Source organism: Ixodes scapularis, unplaced genomic scaffold (assembly GCF_016920785.2).
Source record: "Ixodes scapularis isolate PalLabHiFi unplaced genomic scaffold, ASM1692078v2 PGA_scaffold44__24_contigs__length_19508400, whole genome shotgun sequence".
NCBI lineage: Eukaryota > Metazoa > Arthropoda > Arachnida > Ixodida > Ixodidae > Ixodes > Ixodes scapularis.
Window position 1 is genome coordinate 10,007,805 of NW_024609873.1, and position 23,935 is coordinate 10,031,739.

General features: G+C 45.7%; 1 protein-coding gene across 1 annotated transcript in view; it reads left to right on the forward strand.

Annotated features, from left to right (window-relative positions):
• The window catches only part of LOC8028483 (organic cation transporter protein-like), a 109,472-nt gene that overhangs the window by 55,221 nt on the left and 30,316 nt on the right, over positions 1–23,935 (forward strand). Inside the window, exons 4-6 of the mRNA XM_040205960.2 lie at positions 15,842–15,996; positions 17,124–17,292; positions 20,907–21,054. Coding sequence (XP_040061894.2) covers positions 15,842–15,996; positions 17,124–17,292; positions 20,907–21,054 — 472 coding nt within the window. The remainder of the gene's footprint in view (positions 1–15,841; positions 15,997–17,123; positions 17,293–20,906; positions 21,055–23,935) is intronic.

Below are 23,935 nucleotides of genomic sequence, written 5' to 3' on the forward strand. Positions count from 1 at the left end.
CAAACATCTAGTCCAGCCTTATTATATAATTGATGATAGTAGATCTTTTTCCGTGAGGAAATCTTTAAATCTCTAAAAAAATTAGCTAGGATAGCGGAACGGGCACGTCAGCCGTTTCGGAACAAAGCCATTTCGTGCGTTTTTAACAATGTAACTTAATCTTTCAGTAGCTGAGTCGACTATTTCATCAGTTGAGACTTTTTACCAGTTTTAAATCTGTATATACTGCGATTATCTTCCCAGAAGTAAGAAAAAGCAGGTCAACTTTCTTTCGCACGTGGCGGGCCAGATAAGAAAAAGTTTTGATAGAAACGGCGGATGGTACACATCAACTGGCACAAGTGGGTGTAGTGATGTGTAAAAGAGAAAGATACGTCAGATCATATCACGCGAGTGCACTGATTGGGTAGCGGTTCCCATTGTTAGAAAATACATAAAAGGCGAGCGATCGGGCCGATCGCTCGAGGACACGCTCAGACCACAATCCAGAACGAACGTGTCTGTTGGCTTGCTCCTGCGGGATCTGATGTCGTCGGAGGAATCGCCGCTCCGAAATGACCGGCCGTCTCCCGGAACCCACACCGCAGCCCTTGTGAGTCGGACTTTACGCATCCAGCGATGTCCCGGCGAACCTGCCTTTAGGTGAACGGCACCTCATCACCCCGCAGACCAGTTGGCCAGCGCGCGGTCTTATAATACTACATTTATGGCGACGAGGATTGTTCAAGGTTCGTGGTCTGACGGTCCTCCGCGTCTCCCGCTCTCCGCTGTCAATTCGGGCTTCGTTTTCCTACAGCCAACCGCCGTTTGGAACGTTAGGGTAGTCATCGGCTTGGGCACCCGGTAGCTATCCCGGCTCCCTACGTTGGTTTATTGTAGCGGTTTCAAGCCCCGAGCTCTTTGCTTTCATTTCGTTTTTCACTGTCTTTTCTGTTTCGCAGCTTGCCGGCAGAATTCCCCTTTTGTCCTAAACATCGCGTAAGGGTGTGCGACTGCTAAGTGCCCTGTATACTGCATTAACTGTATGTAGCCGTTGGCTACGAGCATCTTCTGAGTCGCTCACCTATTTTCACAACTTACACTTTGAAGTCGTTATGGCACTTAGCTCCCGCAGTCTGTATATGAGCTTCGATTACGGTTCTCGCACCTTTTCGACTCGCTTATCGTGACTGTGCGACTGAAGCTACGCAATTTTTGTTCTTGATTTGCGGTGCGGTGCTCACAGGCTTTAAGCCAAAGATTTTTCGGGTTTTACGCGATTTTGGTTCTGTTTTGTAAACTAGCTGTAAGAGTCCGCGCTCTTGCATTCACAGTTGAGCGTATACTCTTGCTTTAAGATACATCCTTTTGAAACAGAGACATCATGAATACTGAACAACGGCAGATAACGGTCGTTCAGTCCGCGGCGTTGCCACCGCCACCGCCGTTTCTCGCAGTTCCGGGACCGCCACCACAGGCCTGGCCTGCATGGAAAGAGACATTTATGTCATTGCTAGGTGCGACGGGCCTCGAGGGTGTTGACCCGAAGAGAAAAAAAACAGATTCTTTTTTCGTTGTTGGGCATTAAAGGGCAACGAATAGTGTCCGCATTTTGGATTCACTAACCTTCCGCACTCGAAACTTCTTGACGAGTTCGAGACCTTTTTAGCGGCCGTGGAGAGCCATTTTGTTTTTTCCGGATCTCTAGCACTCGAGCGTAAGAAGCTCCGTCTTCGCGTTCAGCAGCCGGGAGAGAGTGTCACGGAATTCTTAGCGGCGTTACGCCATCAGCACGCGCTTTGCGCGTTTGAAGACGGGTCCGAGAACACGCGACTTTGTGATCTTTTTCTTGATGGTTTGATCTCGCGCCGTGTTCAGGATCGCATTCTTAGAGACTGCGTAGGTCGCGAGGTGCCGACGCTCGAGCGCACGATACAGCTCGCGCTGCAGTTTGAGCAGCTGGCACGTACAGCAGAGCAGTACCATCAGCCACGTCAGAGGGAGCCCGTCGCCAGCTGTTCCACTGCACCCGTGCAGTATGTTGCTGGGCCCGAGATCGAACGAGTACAAGCGGCTGCTCGTCATAACGAACAATCTCCAGCACTCTTCTCGAAGACGACTGTTTCAGTGAACATGGAGCAAGGTTCCCATCGTGGCCATGTGACCCCACCACACCTGCTCCGAGGTCTCAACGGGGGCGTCCTGGGACAGCCCATGCTCCGCGCCCGCCGGCGCGGAGCATGGGCTTATCGAGACCCGCCTCCTGCGAGAACGGGGCCGCAGCAGGACAACTACTCAGGTTGGTTTTACGGCCGAAGGAATCACGCCAGGGAGAACTGCCCTGCACTGAACTCGCAGTGTTTCCAGTGCGGTTAAATCGGACATTTTGCCGTCGTTTGTCGAAGCCGCGCGCCGCCGCCAGCCGCGGATGGTGAACACCGGCGACCTGCACTTCCAAGTCGTGGCCGTGGACAGAACTCCGGACGCCCGCGGAGGCCTGGTCCGACCACTGCGTTCAACTATAACGTCATCATCGACGGGGATGCTCCCGTCCTGTCTTGGGAGTCACAGGACCGCAGCCTCTACGACGCCTTCATTGCTGACGTAAAAGTAAACGGCTTGCCTCTCCAGTTACTGATCGACACTGGTTCGCAGGTTTCAATTCTGAACGAAAAGATCTTCGAGCAACTTAACAGGACTAGAAAGATCCGCTTACGGAAGCCTACGAGACGGCTTATGCATTATCTGTATCAACCGATTCCTGTGTTGGGATGTTTCACGGCTCAAGTCGTATTCAAAAATCGACAGACGCCACTAGATCTTTACGTCATTCGTGGAGGACGTTCTCTACTTGGTATTGACGCCGTCAGAGAATTGAAACTTCGGCTATCAGGAACTGAATTTGAATGTTTTCATCTGGATGCAGCTGACCCAGGCCAAACGCCACGCTCTGATGTGAGGCCGGCGGGTGACCGTCAGCGGCGCCCGTTCACCGTATCGTCGCAGCGCTCAAGTCAGTTACGGGCAAATATACCGAATGCCTATGACATTGGTCCACAACCTTCAGGCCAATCGTCAGTGCCACCAGATACTAACGCAGCCTCCCCTCAGTCAAGATCACCACTGGTCACCAGCGTCGCCCGATCACAGTCCCCAAGTACAGACAGCGCGGACGAGTTTTCCACGAAGGTGAAGCAGCCTGCGGTAAGCTGTACACAAGCTTCAAGTCCTCCTGTACAAGATACGTCAAAACTTCCACGCGGATTCGAGGAATTTGAGCATCTGTTAACATCAGAACTTGGCCTGCTACGAAACCAGACACACACTGTCAAGGTGTGCCAAAACGTACCTCTAGTACAGTCCAGGCTACGTCGCCTACCCATCAGTCTGCGTGAAGCGGTCTCAGAAGAAATTTTCAAGCTCGAGCGCCAAGGCGTCATCGAAAGAATAAATGCGTCAGAGTGGGTCTCGCCAATCGTTGTAGTAAGGAAATAGGATGGCAGCATCAGGATTCTGCGTCGACTTGCGTGCGCCCAACCAAGCCGTCGTCATAGATTCGTTTCCACTGCCACACATAGAGGAGCTCCTGCACTCATTGCACGGAGCATCTCATTTTTCGAAGCTGGACCTGGCGTCGGCTTACCACCAGATCCGACTCGACCCGGTGAGCCGAGATTTGACGGCATTTATCACTCACGAAGGATTATTTCGCTTCAAGCGAGTTTGTTTTGGTTTGCGTCCGCTCCCGCAGCGTTTCAGCAGATCATGTCTAGGGTTCTAAAAGATTGTAAGGGCGTCCAATTTTACCTAGACGACATCATTGTGTACGGGTCTTCACAGGAAGAGCATGATTCGAACTTCCGTCAAGTCTTGTCCGCAATCTCTCGAGCGGGAATGAAACTTAATCGAAAGGGCGTTTTTAACGTACGCGAGTTGTCGTTTCTGGGCCACGGTCTTTCAATGGATGGTTTAGCACCCCTTCCATCAAAAATAGACGACGTCCGGAACTTCGAAACTCCGTCAGACCCGTCGAAGTTGAAGGCATTTTTGAGGTTAATTGAGTATTGTAGTAAGTTCATACCCCACTGTTCAACCATCGTCGAACCATTGCGTCGTTTGCTCCGTAAAGGCGTACAGTTTGTTTGGTCCCCTGAAGCTCAGGCAAGTTTTGCCAAGATGAAATCATGCATCCAGAATGAACCAATCCTTTCCATGTGTGATTTGACGCTACCAGTCATAATATCGACGGATGCGTCAAACTATGGCTTAGGAGCTGTCTTGCCACAGAAGTACGGAAAAACCTTCGGACGGTTGCTTTCGCATCACGCTCGCTGACCGACGCTGAATGTAGATATTCTACGGGAAAAAAGGAGGCCCTAGCTTGTTTATGGGCATGTGAAAAATGGTATGTGTACCTCTGGGGTAGGCCATTCACTATTCGAACAGACCACCAAGCGTTAGTCACGCTGTTGTCTAACAAAGGCTCTGGGGTTCGCCCTTTGCGTATAACTCGATGGGCTTCGCGTCTCTTGAATTATAATTTTCATATGGAGTACCAGAAAGGGGCCGACAATCTCGTTGCAGACGCGTTGTCTAGACTTCCCCTTTCAGACACAGAGAATGGTATGAATTTTGACGAAGACATAGTTTCCTTCGTGATTGCTGCAATATCACGTTCAGAATTTCAAGAAGCTACGGCCATCGACCCGGTTCTGCCCGGTGTGATGCATTACACAGCGTCATATTGGCCGCACGATAGCTCCAGGATACCTGAACTGCGCCCTTACTTTAACGTCAGGGACCAGCTATCCGTTCACAATGACTTATTGTTACAAGGGGAGAAAGTAGTTGTTCCAGAAAGACTCAGAGAGAATATCATCATGCTTGCACACGAGACGCACCAAGGAATTACGAGAACCATCAGCGTCATCAGAGACCGCTACTGGTGGCCACGCATGGACGCCGAAATCAAGTTTAAAGTACAGCACTGTACCGTTTGTAACGCAACAGACAAGCCGGTTAAAGCAGCGCCTGCTCCTCTTCAGCCGGTCGAGTTCCCAGAGCGACCATGGGACAAGCTCGGTTTGGATATCGTGGGTCCCATCGACGGAGCTCCACCAAGTCAAAAATATTTCTTGGTCCTGATTGATTATCACTCGAAGTGGCCTGAAGTTCAACACACATCAGCGGCGGCAACAACTTCTGTGATTACTTTTCTACAAAACATCTTTGCCCGGGAAGGTTTGCCCCGAGAGCTCGTCACGGACAGTGGCGTTCAGTTCGTCTCTAGGGTGTTCGAAGAATTTTTGAAACAGCAAGGTATCTGACACCTCAAGTCCTCCTTGTATCATCCGCAAGCAAATGGGCAAGTTGAACGGTTCAATCGGGTACTCAAGTCATGTTTACAACTGGCAACAGTTCAAGGACGTCCACTTCCTGAAGCAGTTTGCGACTACTTAGAAGCAGGCGTACTACTTACCCAGCAACGGGTCAGACTCCTGCAGTCCTTCTTCACGGTCGAGTACATAAATCAAGAATGGATCTACAGGGTCTTCCGACACCCAAGGTGCCAGAGAGAAGCACGTCTCAGCTCCACGAGCGAGGGAAGAAGTACCAAACAAAAATGAAGATTTACTCGGACGCAAGACGAGCTGTGAGACTGCCGAAGTTCATAGCCAGCCAAGCCGTCCGAATTTTTCGTCCACAACACAGCGACAAGTTGCACAGTAAATACACAGGTCCGCAAGTGATTGAAAAGCAAGTTGGCCCTGCCACGTATCAGTTTAGCGACGGACGGAAGTGGAACGCTAAGAAGCTCAGTCCTGCACCTCTCCAAGATCAAGCAAGTGCGCGACACGCAAGCAGAGCAAATACAGAAACCCAACAACTGCAACGAGTAGATTACTTTGACGAAGATGATGACGACGATTCAGTCACCGACGCGCTTAAGTTCCCAAAAATCTACGTAGCGACTAGATCGCCCACAGCTTCAAGGAGACCGACCACATCAAATGACCCGGTAACAAGAACTCCTGAGTCTACGACGGCTGATGAGAGAACAGCGGTCGCTCTTCTTGCCCGGCCGGAGCCCGTAGAGATTCTTCCAGCCAACGTATCAGTGGAGTATTTTGTCCCCGTCGACGCAAGCACTCCTCCGGCATCGCGCCCCGAGACACCACAGTCGATGCCGCCTCTCGAATCTTCACGAAGTGACGTGAGTGATTCCGTGGTTGTGTCTGTGTCTTCAGTGGTACCAGTTGCACCACTCCGCTCTGCCATGGATTCAGGGCCTGGTGAACCACGCGAACAATCTCAAGCTGGTCATCAAGCATCGCCTGCTGTTCCAAGGCGTTCTACGCGGCAACGGCGACTTCCAGGAAGACTGAAAGACTACGTACTTTCGTTTCTTAGTGTAAATAACAGTAATACGTCTATGGACATGATTAACGAAATTGGACAAGATCCACAGATGTAATATATTTTTCTTCTCGCTTTGTTTAAGTGCGTAACGCTAGTTTTAAAACATTGCAGTGCATAACGGAAGTCCTACAGTAACTTGTAGTAACGTGCATAACGCGAGTCAGTGATTATTTAACGAGAAAGGGTACTAACGTGCCTCCTAAAGGCGTTCAGAGCAAAGCGCTTACTAGTTTTTGCTTAGTCTAGTTATTGGTTACAAAACATACGATGTCTAACAACTGTTAGTATCACAGCAATCTTAACTGTCTAAAATTACATCTTAAGCTTTTTTTTAGGAATAGTTTGACTAGTCTATTTTCAGTAATGGTTGGCTCATTAATTTAAAGAAAGGGAAAAGTATCCTAATTTAATGCTCTGGTTATTAACAGACATGTTTATCGCTATTTCAATTAAGAGAGGGAGAATGTAGTGATGTGTAAACGAGAAAGTTACGTCAGATCATATCACGCGAGTGCACTGATTGGGTAGCGGTTCCCATTGTTATAAAGTCAATAAAAGGCGAGCGATCGGGCCGATCGCTCGAGGACACGCTCAGACCACAATCCAGAACGAACGTGTCTGTTGGCTTGCTCCTGCGGGATCTGATGTCGTCGGAGGAATCGCCGCTCCGCAATGACCGGCCGTTTCCCGGAACCCACACCGCAGCGTGGTGAGTCGGACCTCACGCATCCAGCGATGTCCCGGCGAACCTGCCTTTAGGTAAACGGCACCTCATCACCCCACAGACCAGTTGGCCAGCGCGCGGTCTTATAATACTACAGTGGGTTATCAGCCGGCATTGCCCGCTCAAGAGAGGAGTTAGAAAAACGCAAGTAAAGAACATTGCCACATACAGTCGCTATTTTATTTTACTGGGAAAAATGGAAAACGTTTGGAAAGGATAATAGACACGACGCTTTTCTCAAACTCACGCTTGTTGTAGAGGAAGCAATACCAGTTGTCCAGTCAATTTCAGGTAAATTAAAACCACCATACACCAGAACCCGAAACATAGAAAAGTATATGGTTATTTGGAAGTCTTCGAAGTATGCTATGAACTTTGAATTATCAAAGAAGGGAGGGAAATAACAAGTTGCAATGAAGTAATTAAAACCATCACTCTTAGGTATCTCAACCCAGGTGCATTCTGAATAGGATTTTAAGTTCTTCCTTCGATATGGCTTAACTACGTACGGATTTGACCGCAACAAGAACCCCAACCCCTAGTTTCATTCCCGCGGTATCACAATCATTGCCTTGTTCATACACAACATAATTGGACTTGAAATAGTTGAAACTAGAAATGCCAGCACGAAGCCGAATCTCGGCCAAACAGACTATATGAGAAAAACTCAGCAGTGTATTCGACATAAACTCATCCGACTTAGTCCGTAAGCCCCGGGTAGTTTGATAGCAACCCTCAAGTGTCCGGAACATTTTCAGTTGCTACACATTCGGGCCTATATACTCGCGAGCAGTCCAGCTTTCATAAAAACTAATGAAATATTGAGCCCTCAGGCCAGACACCCGGCTGGTTCAAACTATCGACCAGACTTGTACGCAATCCGTTACAAGTAACGAAATTACTTGTAATCCCTTACATTTATTAGTAATTTAGTAACGGAATAATTACATATTTTCTAGAGTAATTTTAAAGTAATTCCCTTACATTTTTGACGTAACGAATTCCTTGTAATCCGTTACATTTTTTTTGTCAGAACCAACACCCTCCCACCCAGCTTATATAGTTTTTTTTTCATTTTTGTAAAGTTGAGCGCAGTGACACTGTTACGCGAATTGACCTGCGCAAAGGGAGGCTTGGCACTCTTCAGTTCCCCAAGCCTTCTTTCGCAACACCAAGCCTATGAAAATTTTTATTTTGACCCTAACAACAATGTCGAAAAACCCAAATAAACATTTCTACAAAAAAAAAGGGGGGGGGGGGCAAATTATTTCCGCTTTTTTTTTTAGTCCCTTTGTTTTTGTCTTTGCGGTCAAAGACGAGGAGAGGAGGATACCAAGTGATTGTGCGCCTCTTCGAGAAGCTCGAGGCGGTAAGGGCACTGAAAAGAATTATCAATGTCCTTCTCGGTTATAGTGACGACGACCATTTTCATAATGTCACAACACGAGACAACGCTCCGTCTAGAGTAACTGTATAGGTATATGCTCCGCAAGCGGAGCATATACAGTTACTCTAGCTCTGTCTACGCTACTTTTTTTTGTGAGTCAGCTTTTTGCGAGCACTTAGAAAATGGTAATATTCTTCCTTTCTTCTTCCTGCTTTGCCCCAGGAGGACGCATCTTATCTCAAGCAGATATTTTTACAAATAAGACATAATGGTCGCTGACGTAGACTTGATATTCTGGGCTTGAGGAGAGAGTGAAATTCGTGAGTGGGGCCCATAGCGCGGCCTACTTAGTACTTTGCCCTTCGCTGCCCGCGGCATCAGCGGACGTCTATCTGGAGAACACCGGAGTAAACTGCAGTCGGTTCGTGTTCCGTGCGTTTTTGAACGGCACTAAGAAAGTCACACACGGCAAACGTGCATTTACATTTCCTTGTTTTGACCGAGGTTCTAATTAATTGTTGTTATGAGTGTCCTTCTTTTTCTTTTATTACTTATATTTATATACCGGAAATTGTTTTTTTATTCACCAACGTCTCAAGCGAGGCGCTCGAACTGTTCAGAACCAAAGGAAGCAGAATATCGAGCCAAACCTTATTTATTATTTAATTATCACCTTACTGTTACAATATGTTTTGCTATTGATGACTTCCACAGCTTCGCGATTTAGACAATGGAAAATTTTAGTAGATCGGTCCGATGACTCCGATAACGATATCCGATACTTCGCCGCCGTCTTTGCGTATGCATCATATCGTTATCGGGTACCGTTATCGCACGTATCGGAGGTATCGGAAAGATCTACTAAATCTCTCGAATAGCAAGCAACGGCTGCAACGACGAAGCTTTGCTCTACATTCGTGGTAAATAGTACTTCCCTTACTTCGCTGAAAAAGCTCAATCCAGAGCATGAAGCATTCGTGAGAAACAGTATAGCAGGGTGATTTCAGATAAGATCGACCAAAGGGTGGCTGGTCGGCATTTTTAAATCAACTGATGTTTTTATATGACATTGTCTAGTGTCTGGTATAAACGAATCCACACTTAGTTTTGACCAGAAAAAAAATTTGGAGACAAGAAAAATCGTAAGGCAAGGAGAGGTGGACAGTTGCAATAACGCGCACTGATGGAGGGGGCAAGTTTGAAAGTGAATAATTAAAACAATAAAATTAGGAGAATTTTAAAACTTTTTACACACAAACTATGGGTACAACTTGCTTGTAATATAAAGTAATAATATTTATTAAAAATTTATTTAGTTTTTAAAAATTGCCAAACATGCCTGCTCGAACGACAAATGGCAAACTTTGGAAATCTGTATCTTATGAAATAATTTAATCATTATTACATAACTTGCAGACATTATTTTACTAATATATGGCTATTATTGAAGAAATAAATAAGGCATCTGAGTGACACAATAGTTACAATATATTTAGGCAAACATGGGAAAAAAATCAAACAAAGAAAAATTCCAATGCGAATAAAAAAAAACACCACCTTCGATTTTTTTTTAAATTTGGGTACCCTGTTATACTCTATTTCGGCATTCATTTCTATTAAAAACATGTTGCATCATTGCACTGTGAAAGAAGAAACAACTCCCCAAAGTAGGGTCCTTTTTCAAAGCCTACATTTAGCAGTGTCCTATACAAGAAGTGACTCTAAGTTCTAGTTTCATGAAACTTGCACAAATCTTTTATATACATTTATTCAGATGAGGTCATTGATAAAAAGAGCGATCGGTCACACAGTAAAATGGAGGAGAAACTATATACAGCATTTTACATAAGCGTACAAAGTGGTATCATATTAGAGACTAATGATTTGAGAAAAGATGATGCAGTGTGAACTTGTACCTTCCGGTATATTTTACATCTAGAGTAAAATAAATAACTTTACTTCCACACACAAAAACAAAGATATAATAGTAAGATATTTAGGTTGGCTGTGTATTTACGATTACAAACAATTTCAGGTGACGGATGCCATAGTGCCTAACTGGAGCAGCTTCGATGCTCTCGGTGTATGAATGAATCGTGGCAAGCCAATATATTTTATCCTGCTCGAGGATAACATTTTGGGATTTTTTTTATAGTGATCAGATAAAAATTATTAGTAACCACCAACAAAAACAGTAGGTTAAATACCCCGTGAAGAAAAATGTGATAAATAAGATGTCCCTGCATTCAAAATGAGCAGTCCTTGGGAAATCAAATTCGGCACTTTACGCTGAGGTTTTCCTCGCTGTACCCATTTAATAAAGTTGCTTCCAAGCAGATCCGACTGTCCGTGCTACATATAGGTCACAGGTCCCTTCTGTTGATGACTTGCTGAGCCGCCACGCGTGCCAAGACTGAATGCCAGGGAAGGCGCGCACCTTCAGCCACTCTTCTTTTTTTTGTTCACGATACCGAACAACCTCATTTTCGTCCAGATACACAAGATGCACGCCTTTCAGTTTCTTTGATAGAAGGCTCACCATTGTCCTGGCCGTCTGAATTGCGCTTACTGAACGTTCTCTCAGGTTGTTCAGCGTGGCCTTGTGCTTCACGAGTCCGCCAACTCCGTCACATGCATTTTTCCCATGTCCAGATGTAGAAAATAACCACTGGGCTTGTGGGCAATCGTCCTTTGCAAATTGGTGAAGCTGGTAGCGATTCTTGAAATGACTGGCGGCGCCGTCACTTACGTACGTCACGTGCGAGTATACCGCAACGTTGTCTTCAACCCACTCCTTCACTTTTTCTAGAGCCAAGCAAGCGTGAGCGGCGTCGTGACACAGGTCCTCACTGATGATGGCCAAGCTGTTTGTAGATTTTCTTGTCGTCACTACACATGTAAATATCGAAACTTGTTTTTTTTTCCAGTGATATGCTTGCACTTCGTCAGGAAGCACGATGGTCCAGTTTTCAGCAAAGTCAAAATGAAAGACAATGCTCCCGCGTTGCATGCACTGTTTTTCATCGTAGATCGCTTTACCTTGCGTTTGCCGGATATGGTTGTGAAGTACCCAACTTCCAACCGTCACTTGGATGACTTTTAGGAAAGTCTCAGGTTCCAAAGTTTTTTTCACAAGGTCGCCGGGCTCCCATGTTGCAAGCACAATCTCTTCATCCTCCGGGATATCAAGTTCCTGGAGTGTAAGAAACTGGCCTTTTGGGCAGTGATCACAGTCTCCTTGAATTCACAGTTCTGTTGCTGGGTCGCACAGAAATGCCGAGTTCATTTCACCAGTGTTGAATGTTGAGCCTGTAACGTTTTCTGGAGCGGCAATACAAAGATAATAATTGGCGCAGCGCACAAAAACGCACACTTCCTGGTGTGGAATACATTGGACCCATCTAGGGCGCAACGAATAAAATTTCGTTAGCCCAACGCCGGAATCGGGATGCTTGTCTTTGTACATACGGAAGGCCTCTCGTATTGAGCGTGTCATGAAGCGCTTTGGCACGAACGTTTTCTTTCTGTTGAGCATGACAGAGATGACGTCCTTCTGGTTGGGACTTTGGCGCTAACATTGTAGCTCGTCTTTCGTGAAGTACTCTAGGGCAGTAGACAGGTTCTCAGGGCTCACCTTGCACCTCGTGTAAGGACCCGGCTCATACCACACGCCATGCTTTTCCTTAAGTTTTTGGGATTTACTGATGAGGTACATTGAGGCCTGTGGAATCATCTTTTGAACCTCATTCTTCGTCAGTGTGGACGGCAGGAGTGTAAGCAGTTGACAACGTTCCCGAAGAGAGGTGGCGGTTTCAAAGGCCTGCCGAAAGTTGTCCACTGACTCAGTGCATGTGGAGCATGTTGGTTCGGACGACCCCGATGGTGCGTCCCTGTCGTACGCAATACGTAGCCTTGAGCGTATATTCTTGACAGCAACCTGCTCCAGTTCTGTCTGCTTTCTCTTGACATAGGCAGGCCTGTCCCGACTTCTTACGACGCTTGGTTGTCTCAGCGGCGACACATCTGTAGGTAGTATGCTGCGATTTAGATCTTCAATTGCTTCTTCAGCTGGCACAAATATGTCAGGGCACTGCTCTGAGCTTCGCATCGAGATCTCCTTAGTGATGTGCATGAAACAATGGTAGCACAGGTAGTCCGTCGCACTCACTTTGGTGGAACAGTCAGGCGGAAGAATTTGCTTCAACGAGTTTAGGTCCAACTCGCCAACACTTCGAAAATTCCGCTGCTTTGGTATAGTCTTTTTGTGTTTGCAAAAGTAATCTGCACAAAACACTCGTTCGGAGCTCCAGGACGTCTTCATAATGTATACATAAATAATAGAAATTAAACCCCAACTGATGGCATATAATTGCCAAGTGAAAGAACTACTGGGTGCACAAGTGACAAGTTCGAGGCTGAGGAGCTCACTCACTGCAAACGTACATTTGAAAAGAGAGGTCACAACTGAGGCTGTCGGCAAAGCTTGATCCACGTCAAAGGAAGGAAGAGGGAAAGTTTCCAGACAAAAAATTGTGGTCAGAGGCCTTCGAAAAAGACTTTCCGGAATCGCACTGTCGTCCCTCCATGCGCTGATATGAAAGCACCCGAGCTTCTACCACGTGGTTCATGACACAGCCTGAGCCATGTCGGCGACCGGTTCGCGAGGGGTTGGCGGTGGGGTTACGTTGATGGTCACTCGGATTAGCCCTTGCTGTACTGAGCTACCGCCTGCAGTGCCTTATCGCCTGCTGGTGTCAACAACGAGAACACACACACCCTGTCTACACCAAAACTACAAGCGTTCACCACACAAGCGTCGCCGCCGCTTTTAAGCTTTTGTGAAATTGCTTTCTTTTGCCGCGGAGAACCGCCTTATCTTAACTACGCGCCTGAAATCCTTCCAGGCGGGCGTACACAATATCAAGCGTTTCGAGAAATGCCCGTGGAGTAGAACTATGGGAAAATTCGGAGCCCGCGATGTCGATATCGTCGCCGTTGTGTTAGTGTGCCGTCGCGTACTGCAGTCCCCCGTTGGGGGAGGGGGGGGGGGGGGGGCGGTCTTACTACGATAACATGGCGACAGCGTTTAGATTCTATGTATTTACGCGAGGCTCGAGTATTTGGGGATAATGCTGCCGGTTGGTGTGCCCCTTTGTGCCTGATATTATCGCCCGTGACGCCAGCGAGTGAGATGGCGACAGGCATGACTGCTCAGTAAACAGGCGTCGGCGGCCATGTTTTCCTGGTTGAAGCGAACCCCCTTGTCCTTGACAGCGAGCGGGGAAATGCGAAAAAAAGATTGTATCGGCCGTTTTGCCAGAACTAGCGACGAGTGTCGTCTGCGGTTTCCGGCAACTATTTTGCCATAATCGTGAGCTTAGCGAGGAAATGATTTTTGCTAGCCAAAGAACACTACCACGCAGAAAGGGAACGCTTGAACATGTTTTTGTTCTGGATATATATCAGGGATATATATGAGAGAGAGAGAGAGAGAGATGAAGGTAGAGCGGGAGAGGGAATAGCATATAGTGTCGCAGGAGAATAAAGTAAGCAAAGTTCCTAGTGGCCGATGGCTGCATGATCTTTTCTTGGATCACTAGTCCGTAATATGATACCTCTTTGTACACAGTAGTTTCTTTTTAATTTAAGTGTGTGAACGATTTCTTTAGTTATCATTGGCCTCATCTGAATAAAAATATATAAAAGATGTGTGTTGGTTTCATGAAACTGGAACTCAGAGTCAGTTCTTGTATAAAACACTGCTAAGTGTAGGCTTTGAAAAAGGACCCTATTTTGGGGAGTTGTATCTTCTTTCTCAATAAAATGATGCAACATGTTTTTAATGGAAATGAATGCCGAAATAGAGTATAACAGGTTACCTAAATTTAAAAAAAATCGAGGGTGGTGTTTGTTTTTTATTCGCATCGGAATTTTTCTTTGTTTGATTTTTTTTCCATGTTTGCCTAAATATATCCTAACTATTGTATCACACAGATACCTTAGTTATTTATTTAAATATTAGCTATATATTAGTAGAATAATATCTGCAAATTATATCATAATGATTAAATTATTTCATGAGATACAGACCTCCAAAGTTTGCCATTCTTCATTCGAGCAGGCATGTTTTTTCAATTTTTATAAAAATAAATAAATTTTGAATAATTATGATTACTTTATATTACAAGCAAGCTATACCCATAGTTTGCGCCTAAAACGTATTAGAGTTCTCCTAACGTTATCGCTTTAGTTATTCACTCTCAAACGGGCCCCCTCCATCAGTGCGCGTTAATGCAACTGTCCACCACCTCATGCCTTACGATTTTTCCTGTCCCCAAGTATTTTTTCTAGTCAAAACTAAGTTTGGATTCGTTCATACCAGACACTACACAATAACATATAAAAACATCAGTTGATTTGAAAATGTCAACTAGCCATCCTTTGGTCGATCTTATCTGAAATCACCCAGCACTCCCATCCAAGTGCCTCAGCTCAAATGGTGTTCAGCGTAGCAGTCGACATATTGATTAAGAAATAACGCAAAATGTCTGACGGGACTTTCGAGAGTCAGCTGTTGCTAAAAATACTCAAGGTCATTAAGTGGAACAGATTGCAACTATAAGAACTTGAATAACCCTCTTCCCTTCGTTTCTTACTTGAGGACACTAATGTTAAAAGTAACGCTACGAAAGTAACGGATTACTTTTGGAGTAACGGGCAGTTACTTTTATGGGAGGGTAATTGTAATTGTAATAAATTGAAATTTAGCCTTGAGTAATTGTAAATGTAATTCCTTACTATTTTTCAGTAACGTGTACAAGTCTGCTATCGACCACCGACTGGTCCCCCGATAAGTGGAACGAGGAGTAAGAGTTAAATTTTGGCTGAAGCTTGGTAACGGTAACAAGTTCGTTCTATAAAAACGGGGTTGTATATATGTATTGCTTTTTATTAAGCCACGTTACAGACCTATAGTGATTCTTTATGTGCACAAAATAAAGACATTATGGTTATGATTAAAGCGGCGACCTCGAGGCTCCAATGCTTGTAGTGTTGGCTGCAGTCTCAGCTTAAAGGTGGAACGAATATAATGAGGGTGATTATGGGATGATATCAATTGCAATGGGAGGACTAAACGTTTAAACCTAATCCTCTATTAACCCTCGAAATAACAACGGTTCATTCAACAGATTTTCTTAAACACTTATTTATCTTTAGAAAAAAAGAACGAAACTGAAAAAGAAAAAAAAAACTTGTCTGGAAATAAATTTGATATCTGATTCAAACGAATAAAAGAATGCGAAACAAAACAGGGTGTGGAACGTGCCCAGGTTCGGCCGTAAGCGCAGCCTGCTGATGGGCATCCTGTTGACTGCTGCAGCGAGTGCCTGCGCAGCTTTCTCCAACTCTGTTCCCATGTACTACGCATCCAGATTCGTCGTGGCCTTCGGGACAACGGGATTCGCCGACATCGTCTACACGCTCGGTAGGAAAGCCTCACCTCGAGCACATTCTCCCTAAAACCGCGGTCGCACTGCTTGTACATCAAACAAAAGACACCGTATTCCCCGCCGACATAATGGGGAGTTTTAGGGAACCGTTTTTACATATCCAATACGGTACGATGGCCCTCCTGTGTGCACAGCGCATGCGGTACCACAAAGGACTCGTATATGAGCAGTTCGTACCGGAGGGCCCTTCATACCGTACCGGGCGCGCAAAAACGGTTCGCTATAACTCCCTAATGGGAGACATCTTCGCAGATAGACCACAAGCATCGCCGAAGCACGTTTGCCTCGTATATTTGCATGCTTCGGACGCGCCTGAAGACGGTGTTTTTATGATCAATATATCAAGACCATAATACTACTACGAAACGCACTTCTTTTGTCTGCAGAGACCGTCTTTCGAATGCCGGATTGGCCGCGTGACCGCGGTTTTGGTCCCACAAAAAATGGTATCGCAAGTTGCCTGCCATTGTGTTGCTACGTGAAATGTTCTTGGTGTAGCGCTAATTTCCTCTAGACATTTCTTCTTGTGCTGTCCCTCCGCTCCTCTCCACCCCATTGACGTTCCCCTTAGGATCGGCCTGTGTCAACAGAAAATGGGGAAGGACGGGCTGCGGCCGTTCACGTGTGAATTTTCCGGCAAAATTTAGCGGGTAAATTGAATTTATTTGTAGCTCACGCGGCGTAAATTTTCCCACTAAAATGTAGCGGGGAAACTGAAATGAAGTATAGGTCACGTGACATCATGCTACACGGCGTCAATGTTCCTGATAAATCTAGCGGGGAAACTGAAGTCTTGCTACACAACTGGCCACGGCTTCACGGAATGCGGATTCACGAAATCCGGACAAACTAACCAAAAAAAGTTTCACGTAAAAAAAAAAAAAAAAAAAAGAAGAAATGACTACCGACAGATCGGAAGTATAAAAGTGTAGGAATGAAACTTGACTCAAACATGCATGAGGTGTGTCCGGGGATAATTTTGTCGTCATCTCTGCAGCAAACACCATGTCGTTTCTATGATGCATGAGCAAAGTGAAATATACGATTTGCTCTCCGCATGGTCTTCGAACGAATTCCCCTGGACATCTCCCATCGGGGGCAGTGATGGAGACGGTCTCCCCCCGGTTCCGCTTCATGCCCACAATGACCATGGGCATGGGCTGGACCACAGGCATGGTGTTGCTACCTTGGCTCGCCTACCTCGCCCGGGACTGGAGGCTTACCCAGTTGTACGCAGCCGCACCACTGGCGCTGATGCTCCTCGTTTGGTGGTGAGTCACCCTTGTGGCTCACGGACAGGTTAACAGTGAAGTGTAAGCTCCTCCCACCTATCTCAACTTTGGCAGAGCGAACGCTAGAGTGGAAACGACTTTTTCTCCACCGTTCGCTCTACCATAGCCTATTATATACTCACAAAATCTGGCAGATTGCCACGGGAAGCGGCCACCGAAATGGAAAAGGTGGAGCGGCAGACAACGGATGAGTGGAGAGCCATGTGACTGGCGCCCCGATGCGGCGAGACGCCGAAACACACTTTTCCCGAGCAAACAAGTGTGCCTCGGGTCCTCGCCGCAGCAAAAACTGTGCGCTGCACCTTTAAGTTTCCAAAGAAATGACTCTTTGTTGCTATGTGCTATCAGAGCCTCGAACTCCAAATCTGCAACCGGGCACTCTATGGCTCCGTCGTCGAAATGCAAGGCTTCGTTAGTATAGAGAAGGCTATGGCACTGCCAAAGGGAAGAGAGGTAGGAGGAGCTTTCACCTTACTTTTAACCTGTCTCCGACTATAACCTCCTTCCTTGTTTTTCGTCAATGGCTGATAAACACTGGTATATAAACCATTCGCCCAATACGTCAGCACCGGTGCGCCCCCAGTTTCGGGGTTACGTATTCGGAAAAACTTGTGCAGTAAGTCAACGGGCCAATTTCGGCACTTTGATTGACACGTTTTCATAGACGTCATATCGCCTTGTTTACGGGGAAAGGGAGAAGGGGGGAGGGGGTGAGGCTGAGGCAGATAGTCCTCAGTGATTCACGCGGTAGCCTTTAGCCGGCTCTCAGATTTGCTTTTCGGGTTAGCATATCTGAAAACTTACTAAAGGCTAGTGCTTGAATCACTCAGGCGTGTTTACCTAAGCCTCGCCTTCCCCCTTTCCTCCCACTTCTCGCTCTCTCTCTCCGTAAAGCAGGCGATGCGACGCCCATGAAAACGCGACAGTCAGAGCGCCGGAATCGACCTCTTGGCTCACGCCACAAGCTTTCCTGAATCCCACTCTGGAATAAAAAAAAAAATAAAAAAAAGGGGAAACGTGCTTGTTAATCGGCTAGTTCTGGCTTGGAAACGCTGTCCCCGGTTTCCTTTTCGTATTAAGCACGAGCAATGTTCATATTGAGCGTACTCGTTCATTACGCACTTTGTCCTAGGGGAGTTGCAAAAAGCATTCTCAACAGATATCACCTCTTGGCAAACGGATCTGAAGAAACTCTTTTCATTCGACCCAAAAGCGAAAAGGGTTTTAGTGATTTTGGAACAGACTACGTGGACAGGGGTATCAAGCTCCACGCTCATAAAAATATAGCATGCCAAGGTAGGGATTTTTTTTTAATATAAACGACATCTGATATTTTTTTATTAAAAAAGTGATTAATTTTATTTAACTTAACTTACTGAAGCTATAAAATTGTGATTCTTTACCACTAGATGTAATTTTCGATCTGACAGATTCATTCAAACATTCTTCCGATCACTGATAAAAATGCTTAAAGAATATTTACTGTAAATGTAAAATACACTTGAAAAAATAAGTTTTTATTACTGTAATCGCCGTCATACCAGAGCAAAAACAATTTGATTTCTTGAACTTAGTTCAAAAGTTTGATTTTTTTTTTTTTTTTGCGTTTCGACGCATGCCTTTTTTAGCTTTCGTGTTTTACGTTCTGATTTTGCTGCAGTAGAACGAGTTGACGATCAAAATGCAATGTCGATATCAAATTTAACGCTCCGATTTTCTCAGAAGATGAGTTGTTTTGACTCGAGTTTGACCTTATTTAAATCTTTGTTGCATCGTGTTTTTTTTTTAATTTATTTGTATACAAAACATATGCACATAGGAATAATAAAATTATTTTCAGGTTTTTTTTTCGGGAAAGGTTCGTTTAATTCATCCTAATAAAACTGGTGTTATTTAAATCATTACATATGATAGCGTTGAGGAATTGCCCCTTTGCAGTTGGAAGAATTCAATAATCATTCCGCATTTTCGCAATAAGCGCCCCAAAACAGATACAGAATGTGAGGGAAGCAACGCAATGTACTTTGTGTTGCGTCTGTTAATACATGTCCGTGTCTTGTGGCGCGTATTGTCAAAAGGATTGACTAGCCCATCTGTCGCTATTGACCATTCCGCCCTTCCACTACCGGGAAATGGAATACAAATGGAATGACAGCGGAACTAGGACGAATGGAATGAGCATGGAACTAAGTGTATTTAGCCCGGAATGGAGTGTGAATGGAATGCGCTCTGTTGTTACGCGAGCTGTTTCTGTGTGGTCAAAGAGGCTTCTCAAAAAGCACCGTTGCCCTTTAGGTAACTGACGGCTTGGCTACCTGACCGGCTCATGTTCCTTCGAGGTTGAAAGTCACAGTGACACCCTCGAAACCGTAGAGGTGTAGTAAAAACCAAAACCCGGACAAGGTGTTGTTCCCGGCGCCGCGAGACGGGACAATTTGTCGGTTGTAACTATGTGCGATTGCGGCACCAGTCGTAGGCCAACAGGCAGGGATAATGCAGCACCACCCGCGTTGCTTGGATGCGTGATTCCTCACTTGCCATCTATCTCCTAGGAGAATAGGACATATACAGTTATTTGTGAAGAAGATGGGTGGTTAGTCACGCGATCGATATCTGCAGTGCCACAAATTCCGACCACTGCTATCATGTGAGATCACCGCTCGGCTTAGGAGAATCAATGCTTCCGAGATGTGTTTGGCGTAATTTTACAGTTGTCTATGCGTTTATAACGACGAAAATAATCCCTGAAGAAGGGGAGCAAGAGGGACAAAGGGCAAACACAAATCTCTAAACATAGCTAGGGGACTGGTGCGCGACCGAAAAATCCGCCTAGTCCACGTGTCGAACCCGGGGCCTTTCGATTTCCAGTGGAGCGCTTTATCAGCCCCTTCTCCAGGGATTATTTCGTCATTCTTGTCCAGCTCGCATGCACCTTTGCGTCTAATTGCATTATTAAGAGTTTATAACGAGCCGTCAAGAGCTATTTTTCACGGTTGGGAATTATAGGAATTGAATGGATCGGTTCAGCCATTCCAGGAGTGGGAATCAGTCCGGTGTTTCTGTTCCTAGGAATTAAAAGTGATAGACATATTGGAAAGTCTAATTCCAGAATCGGAATAGAATAGAAGTGCTAATTCCGGAAAACTGATTTAAATCACGGTTTAAATCACATTGTGTTTTTATTCTCCAAATTTGTATATACAAATACTTTCATAGGTTAACTAAAGACGTGAAGGCAATTGCCAGTTATGGAGGCTAAAATCTAGGTGTTACAAAACAACGATGCTACGCAAAAAAAAAAAAAAAAAAAAAAAAGCTAAAATCGTTGCGCAGATTGTCGTTTAAAAGAGACTGTATTTGAACCGTCTTGTACACTCTACATGTTTTTGTTTTTTTTCTTTATTAATCTGTTTAGGTACCGCCGGCATGATTACTTATTGTTTTCGAGACTCAAGCCTGAGGAGACAGTGGGAATACAGAATAGCAGCGGTAGTTTCATTAGACGTTTATGGACATGACGATACCATTATCGCGGAAGCTGGTGTGTATAGCGGTACGAAACCGCCAGGTGGGTTCTAACGTGCGAGCCCCAGTTTTGTGCCAGAGTCTCCCAGGTGGCTCCTGGCCACGGGCAAGTTCCTAGAGGCCAGGGACGTCCTGGCCAGGTTCTCCAAACACAGCAAGGCTCCAGCGCAGGCCGTCGACGAGATCATCGACGAGGCCAAGCGGAAGAGGGAAACGGTGAGCCTCGCCTCGGGCTCACTCAATGAGACCACGTTCGGATGTCTGGGCTTTTTATTTTATTTATATTCCTCGTAATTTGTTGATGAACGTATTTACGTGTGATTATTTCTCATAAGTACTTTTTCAGGTTTTGAAATGAAATAAACTCTGGTGACCGATGCGCGAAACCAATACCTACGGGAAATGAAACTCGCGCGAAATAAATCCGGTATCTCTATAGCATTTCCTAAATGCGTTCTAAATGAGAATGCACTTACTAACTTCCGTTTGAACTCACAATGTGTCGCGTACATTACATACCGCACCGAAAGGGTTGTCTCCGTGGACTGGCGCTTATTGAACTGTCGGTCGGCCGCTGTGAAATAGCAGCTGGCTTCCGGCGCTCTCGTTTTACCAGACGCGTATTTTGCTCCTTCTTCACCTTGCTGACCCCTCTTCACCTGGCAGCTCCCGCCATTGGCTCTGCTGCGCCGCTTTGGTGGTGCTTAAAAGCCGGCTATCAAAAGCCTTCAAACTGCACTCGCATTTTCGAAGTACGAAATCCCGTTTCCCTCGATTCCTGATAAAGCTGCAGTATATGTCGGCTGAAAAATATGTCGGCTGACGGCCGACATATTTTTCCCCCAAAATGTTTCCCATTGGTTGGGTTTTGTTTTCAAGGAAATAGCATAAAAAAGGGTTTATGTGCAGGTTTGTCTTTGTGCGTTTGTTCATTATCTAGCGGGAGTACGTGCAAAATATGCAAGCTCTTTAGGTTTAGAGGCATCGAATGGACATAACGAAAACAAAGAGTTGTCACCTTCTTCCATTCGGTTTTATTTTGGGGTGCCCGTTCCCGCAATATTCTGCCGGCATCAAATTTTGAACCGAGCTACTTTACTATGCTTCATCATGGGGAGCAATGCAGTCACCTTCTGCATTCAATTCTGAGATGCGTTGAAATTCCAAAGGCTTTTTTACACAGCCCCGCTTTTTTGCGTTACGTTACGTTACAAAAGCTCTTTCCTGCTTACATCCACTCATCGGGACAAGTGTGCTACATAATAAGCGTGGCTACCACCAGTTAAAGTGGATATTCTGGCACGTGACATTCGAGGCACTAATGTTTAGGTGACTTATCCGCAGCGTAAAGAAACCTAAACAAAATGGTTCCGTGTGAACAACCCTTAAGAGATCCTGAACCGCAATTCGGACTTCGCAAAATAGGGACGCCAAAGCGTTGGACGGGACGGTGCGAAATTCAAAATATCTCACATACATCGATATCTCAAACGGATGGCCGTATGTTTGGAAAAAGAAGGGCACGATCAAGTGAGGACTATGACGTCACGCGCCTCCTGGAACAGCTGAGGGTGAAAATAAGAGGCCTCGCTTCCCTCCTCCTCTCTTCGGTTCACCAGTTCGAGAGGACGAAGCGAAGAGAATTTAGGGTATGAGAATCGTGACGTCACATGTATCGGCACGATACATGTGACAGGGCACGATCAAGCGAGGGTATGACGTCACGCTCCTCCTGGAACAGTTGAGGGTGAAGATAAGAGGCCTCGCTTCCCCCTCCTCTCTTCGGTTCACCAGTTCGAGAGGACGAAGCGAAGAGGAGAGGGTGAGAGAATCGTGACGTCACATGTATCGGCGGCCTCGTCGGCCGTGTTCACTCGCTCAATTTTAAAGAAAAATACGGCTATCCGTTAGAGAAATTGGTGTATGAGTGATTTTTTAGGGTCCTGCAGCGTCCCGCCTATCGCTCCAGCCTTGTTTTGTGAGCTCCACATCTCGTTTCAGCATCCTTTTAAATCTGGAAAGATGATGCTCAAATTGCCACTACTGCAAGAGCAGCCGACAGTGCCAAGCGACCATCTCGCGTGTATCACGTGCCCGGTTCACTTAATTTAAGAACTGCAAATAGCCCCAGCAGAGCAAAAAACGACGTGGAAATTTAACATTTATAGTTTGCCTAAGACATAACTCCTTCTGCGACCGCCTTGGAATCGCCCTGTTGTGCACCCCTTCCAAGGAATGTCGGTGCATCTCAGCTGCTCTTCCGCTGCTGTCTTAAGCTGTTGTATGCTCTTCGGATGCCTTTTACACAGATTTTATGCTTCGTTGTCTTCAGCGATTGCCTTCGTTTTCTAAAGTCGCGTGTTGCTTTAGTACTGTTAAAGCGCCAGCATCCTCCTACCATGGCACTTATTGGAAACGAACCATGTGTTGGGGAGAAAAGTGAACAGAAGGTTTCTTACTAAAAATAAATGATGTACACGGTGGTGGAACGCCCGGTCTCCCGTTCGGAGCAGACGGCAGTGTTTCAGAACTTGTAGTTGTATAATCCAAATGTTATTAGAAATTTTCGTACAATTGCACCGGCTTGTAGTCAGCGGCCTTGAACTTTATATTTCGTCGCCAGTTTGGCTCTCGGTCAATTTCAAAACGTCCCCGGAAAAGGTGCTGGAGCCCAAATTCGAAATGATGAACGCATGCTTGAAAACAGTCGAACCACGTACAATTCGAGACACGTTTACTCGCAGATGGCTCATTTCCGAGTTTTCAAGACAGGGGAGATTTCCGCCTATCTACGATGCTGTTTCTGTGAATAAACTTCGCAGCTGCGTTTTGAGACTTCGTTGTGTTCGTCATCCCTTTTCCCTTCTCTGGGGTTTTTCTACGTATGAAAGTTCACCAGCTAGGCCTGCGCCACAACCCTTATTTCTTATTTCAGATGTTTTGCGATAGTGCCAGGACGCGTTCGAAGGCTCTAAATTTTGAATTCTACTTTATTTTTGGGACTGAGTCCTTCCGAAAAAGTTGACCTGCATTTTATATTTATAAACTGCAGTTTGCCGTAACTAAATGGGAAAAGTTTAAGGTCTTATAACATCCT